General features: G+C 56.7%; 1 protein-coding gene across 1 annotated transcript; it reads left to right on the forward strand.

Annotated features, from left to right (window-relative positions):
• The first annotated feature begins 2,436 nt into the window (after positions 1-2,436).
• Positions 2,437-9,002, forward strand: LOC138833104 (alpha-1-antiproteinase-like). Its single transcript, XM_070031431.1, has 5 exons — positions 2,437-2,536; positions 5,346-5,980; positions 6,385-6,655; positions 7,822-7,969; positions 8,746-9,002. Exons 2-5 carry the CDS (start codon positions 5,350-5,352, stop codon positions 8,935-8,937), a joined length of 1,242 nt encoding a protein of 413 aa, XP_069887532.1. The 5' UTR covers positions 2,437-2,536; positions 5,346-5,349; the 3' UTR covers positions 8,938-9,002.
• Positions 9,003-12,476: the final 3,474 nt, after the last annotated feature.

Genomic DNA, 12,476 nt, shown 5'->3' on the forward strand with positions numbered 1-12,476 from the left:
CCACTGAAGACAGCTTTGCTCTGTTTGCGTGTTTATCAGGTAGATTGTGGTCTCCTGGGACAGCCTCCCTTGAGCACCTAGCGCATCCATCTGTCCTTCCTGTTGCCACGTCACAGTTCGTGCTCAGCACTGTGACCTCACACCACATGGCTCCTGTCTCTAGGCTAAGGGGGGTCACTAGCCTATGGGATGTCCCCAGGATGCGTTCACTGTGGGAAATCAGCTCAGAAGACAAAGTAGATGATGTCAGAAAGTAGTGGCAAGATGTCCCCAGTGAGGCCTGTTTTGCGGGTCAACCCCTATAGTATGGGCCCCATCATCTGTGAGACCCATCACATCTTGCATCCTTGCTCATTTCCCCAGATCATCAGAGCCCTCGATGAGCCAGGGGAGAGTGAGGGCTGAGCATGCAGCCCTTGACTACACAGATCAAGCCAGTTCCTCACCCTTCCCAACTCCCAGCTGCCTCGACTCTGTGTCCTTCTCCCTCCCAACGCCTCAGCGCCAACCTGTGACCCTCTCTGCACTCAGCCAGGGCCCCCCTGGCACACACAGCACACAGCCCCTTGCCAGATGCAGGGGCTGCTGCTGGGCACTGCAGGGCAAGGCAGGCTTCTTCTCTCTGCAGCTGGCCAGGAAACCTTGCCAAGGTGCTGGGCGGGGTTCTGTGCCAGAAGGCAAAGCCTGTTATTCTAGAGATCTGAGCAAGTGCCATTGTTCCTCTAACGGAGGTTGGGGAACAGTTCCTCTTAGAAGTCAGTGTGGGCAGCCATCTTTCCGGGTCACACAGCTCAGACACGGCAGGTCCTGAAGGTGGCCCAGAGGCCTGCCAGGGCCAGGAAGAGCTGGTTTCCTGTGCACCTGCAGAGGGAGGTCCCTTCCTCTCTCAGCTCCTGGCCTTTCCTGGACCACGTCCCTGGGCCATGCTGGCAGAAGAGGAAGCTGGGAGCTTGGGTGGTACGTGGCCCTCACTGCAGCCCTGGGAGTGCTGATCTGACCTGCCCAGCTCTGAGGAGAGGTCTGGGCTACAGGCAGCTTCGACAGAGACACCAGGAATTCCAGGTAGGGGATCTTCCAGCACCTCTAGGCCACTCACCTACCTGCAGGTGCTGAGTGTGGGAAAACAGGACACACAGGGCACCTGTGGCTGCCCACCTAGCACAGATGGGAGGCGCAGCTTCCAGAGAGGCCATTATAAGATGGGAAACTGGAGGCCCAAGATGGGAGGGGGGGTGAGGAGCAGAGAATAGGGGCCAGCCTGCAGCCCAGCCTCAGCCTGGCTTCCCAAGCCTGAGTGCACGCAGGGACAGAGCCTTGACAAAGACTAGAAGCCAGTGATGGGGGCCTCATGGGAGAGAGAGCAAGGAGAATCGCTGAGGCCAGTGTCCCTTTTCCTGCAAGGGGAGTGGGGTGCAGAGTCTCCCACAGAGTCACTGGGGACACCCACACAGAGTGTGCCTAGAGGAAGCACCTCAACCCCACCCACCACCAGGCGCCATGACAAAGGACTGCCTGAGCGCCCTGGGCACCAGGCTCTGGGCGGCCTTGAACTCTGCATCCAGGCCTCCCACAGACCACCAAGGTACCTACTGTCATGGTCCCCGTTTTACAGATGGGGACACGGAGGCACAGAGAGGTCTCAGAAATACCCGAAGTCTCTCCCACAATGAGTAGGTCCCCACCATGGAACTGGACAGCCCCATGATCCCCCTGGCAGAGCTCACCATGGAGGGACTGCCATGCTGGTGAGAGAGAGGAGTGTGAAATGCTCCAGGGTCCACCCCACACCTGCATAGCCGCCCTGGCCATGGGCCAGCCCGGGGCTACACAGGAGAGTCAGGCCCCCATCCAGGGTTTACAAAAGTCCACCATCAGTGAAGTCCCACTGGCTCTGACCTTGGACTGCAAAGCCACCAGCCCTGCCCTGGATGAGGTCTCCATCCCAGGAAACAGTCAGGTGGCCAATGCATCTCACTGGGCTTCCCAGAGGCAGAAACAGGCCAGGACAGGGGACATGGCACCTCATCCTGCTCAGAGCTGCTGGATGGCAGCGTGGACAGCGCCTGGACCGACCCAATCAAAGCCCCTCCCCCACACAGGGGGCCCTGTACTCAAGTTCTGTGTATGTCCTGACCAGCACATTGTGAATATGGGACCTCAGCCAAAAACACAGGGGGAACGGGTCACACAGGCAAAGCCATATCATTTCCCGGAGGCCATCTAACTAGTGCCACCCACTCCACCTTGGGCCCAGGAAGATATGGACATTGGCCAGGGTGTCACAACTCCCCATGGCTGTGGGGCCCAGGGCCAGGCACTGTCCATGGGATGACAGCAGCGTGGGCGGGCACGAGGCTCAGCACTTAGCCAATGGACTTAGTCCATAAGTCTGTTTGCTCTTCTGCTACTTGGGGTGACCTGGGTTAATATTCACTAGCAGCCTCCCCAGACCCCTCTCCATCCCCTGCTTAAATACAGCTGAGGACAGGGCTGTGTTCCTCAGCATCTGTCTCTGACACCCCTGGCACAGTGAGCCGTAAGTATGCCCGCCCTCGGGGAGAGCTCAATGGGCCCCCGGGTCCCAGCAGGCAGCAGACCTGGGCCCCAGGGAGGCAGACAGGATAGGGCTGGCTGCAGCCAGGCGAGGTGGTCATGGTAACGCAGGCCCTGTGGTCCTGCCCTCTTCCCAGACCTCCCAGTTCCTGGGCAGTCTCCTGGTGAGGCATAGGCTTGGCAGGAGATGCCCTGCCCCCAGGCCAGGGAAGCCAAGACTGGGCCACAGCAGTGCCTGGGTTTAAAGGTGCCTCTTGCTACTGACACCACTTCTGGGATGCAGGGAGGTGGGAGGGCGGGGGTTGCTCTGTGTACAGATAGGGTAAGGCCAGAGGGGACGCCAGGGACACAGGCTCATCCCTATCTCATGAGGAAGACCCTCATGGGGCCTCTGCCTGCTGGCCTCCATGGCTCCCAGGTGCCTGGCCTGTCATGTTTACCACAGCGGCCCTGTCACTCTTCCTGCAACCAGGTCACCCCCAAGCCTTGCTGTCCACGTCTTCTGACTCCACCTTAGCGTACAGAGAAGGTGGAGTGCTAGGTTCTAGAATTTAATTTCTAGGATAAAGTCCTAGCTCTACACCACTTGGCTCTGTCGTGAGTTACTAAACCTGCTTGGCCTCAGTGTTTCCTCCTAGAAGACTGTACGATGAGAGCTTGGATGTCCCGGGGTGAGCGCTGAGGGAGGACTGGATGGAGGCGCACAGGGTGCTCGGGGTGGTGGCAGCACTGGTGCTCCACATGAGCTTCGCCTGGGGTCAGGAGGCAGACAGGAAATGTTCTTGTGTGGGGAATGTTTCGGGCTCAGGGGTGGTCCACTGCTCAGCAGGAGCTGGTTTATGCCAAGGGGAACGGTGTAGGTATCCAGGAAGCAATTGGCTGGGTCTCGGGTGAGCGTTCACGCCAGGGGTAGAGGCCTCGGCACGTGTCTGTGCCCGCCTGGTCAGGGTCTTGTTTGTGCTGCTGCTCTTCCTTCAGAGGTTCTCCTCCCACAGTGGAGTCAGAGGCTCAGGGAGGCTCTGCCCAGGGGCCAGCAGTGAGAGGCAGGGCGGGCCCACACCAGCGCTTGTTCAGTGCCTGGATGCAAATGATCTCGCTGTGGCCTGGTTTCAGCAGCAGGGCTCAATCCTGCCGCCTGGTCTGTGGTCAAGGGCAGGACAGACAAAGCTTTGTCCTGCTTTGTCTCTGGCCCTCTGGGTAGATGTGACCAGACCTGACCCTCTCTGGGTCACAGACCCTTCACTGAGAATAGAGGGCAGCAGAGAGGATGGGACAGGACGTGGTTAGGTGGGTGGAGGTGCAGTCACCCTTTCTCCTCCTCCCCCAGCCCAGAAGCTCCAGCAGGGGCTCCACAGCTCAGTTCTTTAAAGATTCTGCTCAGGCAAGCTGAGATAACCCAGCTTTGTTCATAAGGACCTGTATGATTTAGGCCTCTCTGAGCTCTGAATCACATAGCTAAGGACAGGGATGACCAAGGACAGTGCTAGCTCAGAGCAATGGTCTGGTCCAGGTTTGAAGCCAGGGTAACTCAAGGGGTCTTTTCCCTATCTGGGGTATTTGACCTCCCCATGGTCACTAGGCCTGTGAAGGGAGGAACTTTCCAGAGAGCTGTGCCACAGTGCAGACAGAAATCTAAAAGAGGTGGAAAAACACAGAACTAAATTTATCACCATCTCCACTGGCTAGTTTAAGAGAAATGCCAAAATGTCAAGATGTATTATGCAATATGTGGTTCAGCTCTTTGGGGGTTATTTAGAGACTTGAAGGCCAGCAAAAAACAACAGCAGAGTTCTGGGAAGAAAGCAGCTCTGTGCCAGGACCACGTGTAGTATTTAGTATTAGGACCAAGATGGGAATTTTAGTTGTGTGAAAATAGTAAATGGTAGGCTACAGGCACTCTTCCCTCTGTTTGTCCATCTGGAAAGAGAGCAGGTTATAGCCAGGCAGTGGTGGCTCACGCCTCTAAACTGGGACCCTGAGGATCCCGGCTTAAAGCTATTCCAGGCAGGAAAACCCCAGACACTTTTATCTCCAGTTAACCACCAAAAAATTCTAGAAGTGGAGCTATGGTTCAAGTGGTAAGAGCAAAAACCAAAGCAACGAAAAACAAAAACAAAAACTAAGTGATAGCATCCAGGCCTTGAGTTTAAGCACCAGTACCAATACAAAACAGTGTGTGTATGTGGAGGAGGGAGGAGAGACAGAGAGACAGAGAGAGCGCACAGGTCATATAAATGTAGGTGCACTGGGTTCAGGATGTTTGAAGCAGAGGGAGTTTGTGGGAAAAAAACTGACTGTGCTCCTAGGTGTGACCTTGACTGTGACCTTCCCAAGGCAGAGTTTGCTCTCAAAGGCTCAGCCAAAGACCATGCCACTCCTTCATGCCTCATCCCAATCTTGAGATACACTTCCTTCACCTGACTGCCCCTGCTGGTGGGTGTTCACCCCAGCTCCTGAGACCATCCATGGCAGGGCTCCTGTGAAGACCTAGCTAAGTCCTCCTAGCCAGTCTGCTGGGCAGGCAGAAGGAGGACCAAGGAGTTTCCAGGACTGGTCCTGGCTCTGCTACCTCCTATGTAAGCACAGGACAGGGGCTGAGACAAGCAGAGAGCTCCAGTGTGACAAAGGAACAGGGCTGGGCAGCAGGCACTATTGTACCTCATCTATAGCTTGACTCATTTTTGTTCGGTGGCAAAAACACAGCACAGGGCTTTGATGCTCATGCATGGTTAGGAACCGATGGGATGATTGTGGCCCTGCCTTGGGGCTGTGTCCCTTTCTCTGTCCTGCAGGACAATGCCGTCCTCTTTCTCCTGGGGCTTCCTGTTGCTGGCCAGCCTGTGCTGCTTGTTTCCCGGCCACCTGGCTGAAGATGTTCAGGAGACTGCTGCTTCCCAGCAGGACCTGAAACCCCCAGCCTTTTACAGGATCACCCCAAATCTGGCTGACTTCGCCTTCAACCTGTACCAGGAACTGGCTAAGCAATCCAATACCACCAATATCTTCTTCTCTCCTGTGAACATCGCCGCCACCTTTGCCATGCTCTCCCTGGGCACCAAGGGTCCCACCCACTCAGAGATCCTGGAGGGCCTGGGCTTCAACATCACAGAGATGCCAGAGGCAGACATCCACGCAGGCTTCCAGAGCCTCCTCCACACCCTCAACAAGCCCAGCAACGAGCTCAAGCTGACCACAGGCAGTGGCTTGTTTATCCATGAGAGCCTGAAACTCCTGGGGCCATTTTCGACGGATGTCAAGAACCTGTACCAGTCAGAGGCCTTCACCGTTGACTTCACTGACCCCGAAGAAGCCAAGAAGCAGATCAACAAATACGTGGAGAAGGGCACACAGGGGAAAATTGTGGATCTGGTGAAAGACCTGGACAAAGACACCGTGCTCGCCCTGGTGAATTACATTCTCTTTAAAGGTAAGGCTGCACAGCCAGCCCAGCTGGTTCCCATGGACACATACCAGTCAGTGCCCCCAAAGGGTTAATTGGGAGGCAGATTCACAGAGGAGAGGAGCCTCAGTGAGCAGGTGCCAAAATATGACTGATAATCCAAACTCTCTTTGTAATGCTCCTCTTAATAATCATATATGCAAATGCAGGTGTCCCCTGATCAGCCAGGAGGGCAGCCTCCCATGTGACACAGAAATTCCCTATGTCCTCTCATCACTGAGTCCCCAGGGTGGCCAGGACGGCTGAGCCCAGACAGATCTCCTGTGCTTGACACAGCTGAGCTTCAAGTCTCACCACAGACACCAGAGTCTCCTGGATCCCCTGGCCTCCCTAAACCTAAGCCCAATCACCTGTGTCCCCCTCCAATCCAGGCAAGTGGGACAAACCTTTCAACCCAGAGCAAACCAGCGAGGGGGACTTCCATGTGGATGAGGACACCGTGGTGAAGGTGCCCATGATGCACCGGCTGGGCATGTTCCGAGTCCATTACTACAACGAGCTGTCCAGCTGGGTCCTACTGATGGACTACCAGGGCAATGCCACCGCCATCTTCTTCCTGCCAGACCAGGGCAAGATGCCACACCTGGAGGCCACACTTACCACATGCATCATTAAACAGTTCCTGTGCAATACTGACATAAGGTGACACCTCAGGCGGGGACTAGCCCAAGAGCCCAAACCTCTGAGCCATGTCAGGGCTGACCATCAGGACACGACAGGAGGGCGGGAGGTGGGGGAGCAGCTCTTAGCCCTAGCCAACTGTGTGACCTTGGCCTGAAAGACACAGAGTGTGCTCAGTTCAGGGAGAAGCAGCAGGGGCTTGGGAAGAGACAGTGCTCAGAGTGGGGAGCCCGCACACTGTTTGGGGACGTCCTCCCCAGAAGACAGACCTTCCCCATCCCCAGTGTCCAGTGCAGGGACAGCACAGCAGAACAGGCCACAGCACCAAGGCCTGTGATGGGTCGAACTCTGGCACAGTGGACAGTGGATTAAGGTGGAGGGTCCAGGATGGCCATGGGAAGGTCTGGATTTAAAGGTCCAGAACAGTGAAGGCCAGCATGAGACAGTGATGGACACTCAGGCAGGAGGCTCCAGGGCTCTGACCCCAGACCAGTGGTTTATCCACTCCTAGGTGTCCATCACCCTAGAGCCTGGCCCTCGGGTCAGGAAACACTGGGGCATCAGCAGTGAGCAGGGCCTGCTGCACGGAAGAGTGGTGAACAGTGTGAGACACAGAAACACAGCAGACACAAGGCAAGGCCGACTGTGAGCAGAGGGGTCACCACTCCACTCCAGCTGGCTCCTCTTAAGACCCAGAACCAGGCTGTGCACAGACCACAAGGTCAGGCCAAGGCCAGAACCAGTTGCAGAGCCTGAGGGCCAGACACTAACAGAGGTCCAGCCTTCAGCATCAGGGGACATTTTCTCTCCTTGAAGAGAGGTGGACAGCACTCTGCTGCTTGTGCACAGATGAAGTCCAGGTGTGTCCCTTGCAGAGGTCAGATGACCAACCACACAGGACAGGATGTCTCTGAGTCCAGGAGCTCACTCTGCATCTGCCTGCAGAGCGTCTGGAAGAGGCAATTCAGCCTCTTCCAGGACATGGGGAATCCACTGATATTAAACTCCACTGTCACTGGGCATAGAAGAAACAAGAGTGTAACACACTAAGGAGCGTCTATCCTGCTGTGGGTGGAGCATGGGCAAGGTGGATGGAAAAGCCAGAAAAGAAGCCAGCCTCCCATGGCATTTCTGGCACATTGGGAAAGATGCTGAAATCGTTATTTGTGATCTTTCCCTCATGGCAGCTCTGCAGATATATACTTCCCCAAACTGTCCATCTCTGGAACCTACGACCTGGAGCCAGTCCTGAGAGCACTGGGCATCACCACGGTCTTCAGCAACAATGCTGACCTTTCCAAGGTCACCGAGGATGCCCCACTGAAGGTCTCCAAGGTGAGGTCACCCAATGAGGGCATTTTCCCAGGTGGCTTCTGGGTGTTAAGTGGATCTTGGGCTTCATAGCTGGGGCATGGGGCTGAGGAAGGGGCCACATCACCACTAAGGTCCAGGCTGAGCTCTGAGGGCTCGTGAGAGGGCGGGTGCAGGAGACAGTGGGGAAGGCGGCCTCCCATTTGGCTCATGTGCTGGGAAACTGCTCAGAGGTGTCTCTCAGACCCTCACTCTCTACTTCACCCAGAACCCAGGAGTCCTTGGGGCTCATTTCTCCACTCAGTTTAGAATTACTGACCTCAGAGAATGTTCTAGAGTTTTCCACAGGCACCATCTAGAAGGGCTGTTTCACTACCAAATCTAAATTAGGAACATCAGTTCCTCCCAAAGCCTTTTGTTCACGAAAGAGAAAATACTGAAAAACATGAGTGCAGCACGTCTGCACACGGTGGGAACAGGGTCCTGTGAAGGTCACCTTCAGACCTGTCCAACGAGCTCCCAGCATTCAATGAGGGGGAGCCACGTGCAGGAGACATGGAGTGCAGGGCGTCTCCACTCTGAGCTCTGGGTGGGAGAGACGAAGGAAGCAGCCAGGTGAAGCTAGGGTTGGACAGACAGAGGCCTGTGTGGCCAGTGGTGAGGGTGGGTGGGCAGCAGGACTTTCCTGCTGAGACGCTCTAGGGAGGCCGTCCCTGGAGCTGTCTGCAGCGTGGGTCTGGACTGGGTGGTGTGCGAGGTGTGAGACACAGGTCAGAACCCATGTCCACATCTCTCCTTAGGCTGTGCACAAGGCTGTGCTGACCCTGGACGAGAAAGGAACCGAGGCTGCAGGGGCCACCGTTTTGGAAGCCATTCCCATGTCTCTTCCCCCTGAGGTGGTATTTAACCGCCCATTCCTTGCCCTATTCATTGATATCGAGACTGAGATTCCCCTCTTTGTGGGCAAAGTGGTGAACCCCACACAGCAGTGACTTCTCTGGGCAGGTCCCTTCCTTGATGGCATTAAACACAGGCCAAGCTGGCCCATTCAGCGTAACCTTCGCATCTGTCTCCATGTGGTCTCTGTGACGTCCTTAGCACCCAGGAGCATGTGTGGACTCCAGGTCCCAGTGTCCCTCACTGTCCTTCACATTCACGAGTCCCTGGGCTGGGCAGGCAGGACTGGCACAGGACCCTGGTAGGGACCTCAGTCCATGGCCCTGAATCCATCTGAACCCTAGAACTGCATTTGGTCTGGGAATTCTGGGGTCCTATGGCTCAGACACCAGCATTAGGCCCAGGATCTACCACGTCCCAAGTCCCTGTGGGAGTGCTCCCCACACCCACTCCCTCCCCACAGCCACTCCCGCAGAGATGGCTGTGCCCACCCAATGCTGCCTTCTCTGTTCCCGGAGCCTCCAGCCCAGCCTTGGTATCCATGCTCTTGTCTAGCCCTGGCATCATCGGCTGCCTCTCCTGCCCCTGAATTGGAGAGGACCCCATCCTCTTTCCTCCCCTTGTCAGCTCAGTCCTGGCCTGGACTCCACATCTGCCTGAGACTCACTGAGCATAGCCCAGGGAGGTCGAGTGGAGCTTTCCTGCATGGGCAGCTGTGGACACCCAGCTCTGTCCTTGTGATCCAGCCAATGCCTCCCCTCTCCCACTGAGCAGGAAGATGCAATCTCAGCCTCTGTCTCCTCCTCAAACTCTACCACCAACTCAAGGCCACTTCCAATGTGTCTCTTTCTCTTCCCTGGTGTTGGGAACTGGGCAGTGCCCTAGATGCTTCTAGAAGGTCAGTCCCAAGGGCTCCTGGGCTATAGGAGAGGAAGGCCAGCAGCTGAGGCCCTGCCCTGGGCAGAGCCACCCTGGGCTGCCCATGGCCCCCCTCATGGTCTTCAGGACAACCCAGGTTTTCTGTCATGCAGGAGGCTGTGCTGGAGCAGCCCTTGTCATGGGACAGGCAGGGGAGGAGGAGGTCAGCATGTCCACCACACACCCTATGCAGACCCCTGAGGCACACCCAACAAACATCCATCACGTAGCGTGTCTCCACACTCCCTGCAGCAACAGTGCTGCTCCTGCTCCTGCTCAACCTCAGAGGGCACAGGGCATGGGTGCAGGGCTGAGCTTGCTCCTCTGCCTGTGTCCAACAGGGGAGATGAGGAGATAAGTCACTGGTGGGAAGGAGGGAAGACTAAAGGGCATGAGAGTCCACCCACTGCTGCACAAAGTCTGACTCCACAGGCTGGACGTTTTCATTTCCCTGCCTGCCCACCCCTCTCCCAGGCAGTGAGCTCTGAGAGAAAGGAGCTCTGGGCAGTGGGCAAAGCTGTGTCTTCCTGAGCTCAGCTCCCTCCTTAACCTGCTTGGGGCAACTTCTGTCCCTCCATGAGAAAGCCAGAGGCCCATGAGGGCTTTCCCACAACCCAAACCCACGCTTGCTACTGAAAGCCAAGGATAGGTTCACCTGAAGCTGCAGGGGAGGTCCCTGTTTGGGGGGCAGGGTGGGGGGAGGATTGGTGCCTTCTTGTGGTGGCACACCAAACTGCAGGCCCTGACCCAGCACTGGCTTTGAGGTGGGGTTGGGGGGGGGGCGCTCCCTCAGGACAGGTTCCTAGACCACCCATCCCACCCCTGTCCAGGGTTCTGAATCAGAAGAATGACCAGGAAATCCTGTGATTCTCCCCTCCCCAAAACCTCTCTTCTGGAGACTCCAGGGCCATACTTGTAAGAAGACTGGTTTCTCACAAAAAGCAGGTGAATCCTTCTTGTCCCAGCACCTCTGAGACCTCATGGGGCCTGCTGTGCTGTGCGTATCAGGGTAGCACAGGCCGGAGCAGCTCAGAGATGGGCCTGGTAGCATCATGGGGACGGCAGCCCATCATGCAGCAGCCGGGCCTGGCACGCCGACCCTGGGAGGGCCGAGGCCAGCGTTGGGTGCCCGCTGCCTGAGGCAGCCTGGACTGCTGCACACCACCCTGCCCCTGCTTCACCCACCCTGCTGCGCTCCTGCTGTGTTCAGAGCGCACGCTGCCCCTGGAGCAGAGCCTCGGGTCTCCTCACCCACCGTCACTGCCAACTTCTGCTGGGCGCCTTCTCGGGGCCAGGCTGTCCTCAGACGGGGCGGAGGGGCTGGCGGTGACAGCACTCCTCATCCCCTGGGACCCACGGTGATGGCAGGGACGCCCTCCACATTGCACAGCTTCTCACTGCTGAAGTGCAGAGACTCCATCCTCTCTCGGTACTTGGCTCTTGTCTACCCCTCTATACCAAGAAAAACGAGCTTTGGAGCCCAAATAGCACCGAGTGCAGCTTCCAGTGTGGCGGGAACAGTGGCAGACACATGCTCACCAACTGTGACCCTCACAGGGGCAGGCAGTGTGGATTAAACCACAGCCTCCCCCAGCAGCCTGTGAGGTTGGCTGGATGGCCGCGAGGATCCCGCCCTCTGCCCTCCTCGCTTCCTGATGGCCCTGTCCCGCTGGTCCCACTGGCTTCAAACACTGCAGAGAACAGCCAGACCCATAAGTGACAGCACTCGGCACACTGGCACCTGACTAGATTTGGGGCTTATTTCTAGAGCAGTGAACCTCTAGGGATGTAGGAAATGATGTCCCCACACTCTTCACATGTCCCCAAGACATGAGCTCGAGAGACAGTCAGTGCTGTGCAGTTCCCTGGTCTTGGCGACACAGGGCAGGAGCTGGCCCTGGCTCACTGGTAGAGCCACCATTGCTGGGCTCGCGTGTGTCCAGAGTCCCTCGTCTGAAGCACCTCAGTCTTTAATAACAGTAACTACCAAATTTGCTCTCATATCTATTCATACCTGGAATCCTTCAAAGCATGAAGAACTTCTGGAACAAGGATTACCCTGGGCCTGAGGCCGCCCTTAAAAGTTCCATCTGCTCAACAAGACACAGAAGAACACAGACACGAGGCCAAACTGTGCAGAACTGTCACCACCAGGTGGTTCTAGACCCACCCCCAGCCTGGTACCTGCACCAGGGGCCAAGCAGCTGAGATGGGCCGGGTCACTGAGCGCAAGGTCGGTCCTTCCCTCTACACAGACTCACCCCACGGCCCCACCTTGACCCCAGAAATCCACAGCTGTGCCCCATCCCGGAGGCCATGCTGGCCTTCATGGAGCAGATGTCCCTGAGTTGTCCTAGCAAAGCTTCCCTGGGGTTGGCTGATCCTGAGGAGAGGATGACGCAGCCTCCTGAGGACTCAGGCAGCCAAATGGGTGTCATGGGAGGTGACCTTCTAAGGGACTTCAGGACAAGGTGCTGCTGGGATGTTTGTGTTCTTGTTACCGAGAGCTTCTTTCTCGTCTTTCTTGAATAACTGGTCAGTCGTTTTGCATCTACCCATGTGGTCCACTTCTGACGTGTGTAGGTCATCTGAGCACGCCAGGCGGCACCAATGTCCTCACAGCCAGGGCCTGTATCAGGGGTCAGAAACAGAGACCCTCGGGCTTTCCAGGCCAGCTTGGCCTGGAAATTATTATACAGCATGCTGCACTTGACTG

This window comes from Dipodomys merriami, unplaced genomic scaffold (genome assembly GCF_024711535.1).
Source record: "Dipodomys merriami isolate MVZ:Mamm:240054 unplaced genomic scaffold, mDipMer1.0.p SCAF_200, whole genome shotgun sequence".
Lineage (NCBI taxonomy): Eukaryota > Metazoa > Chordata > Mammalia > Rodentia > Heteromyidae > Dipodomys > Dipodomys merriami.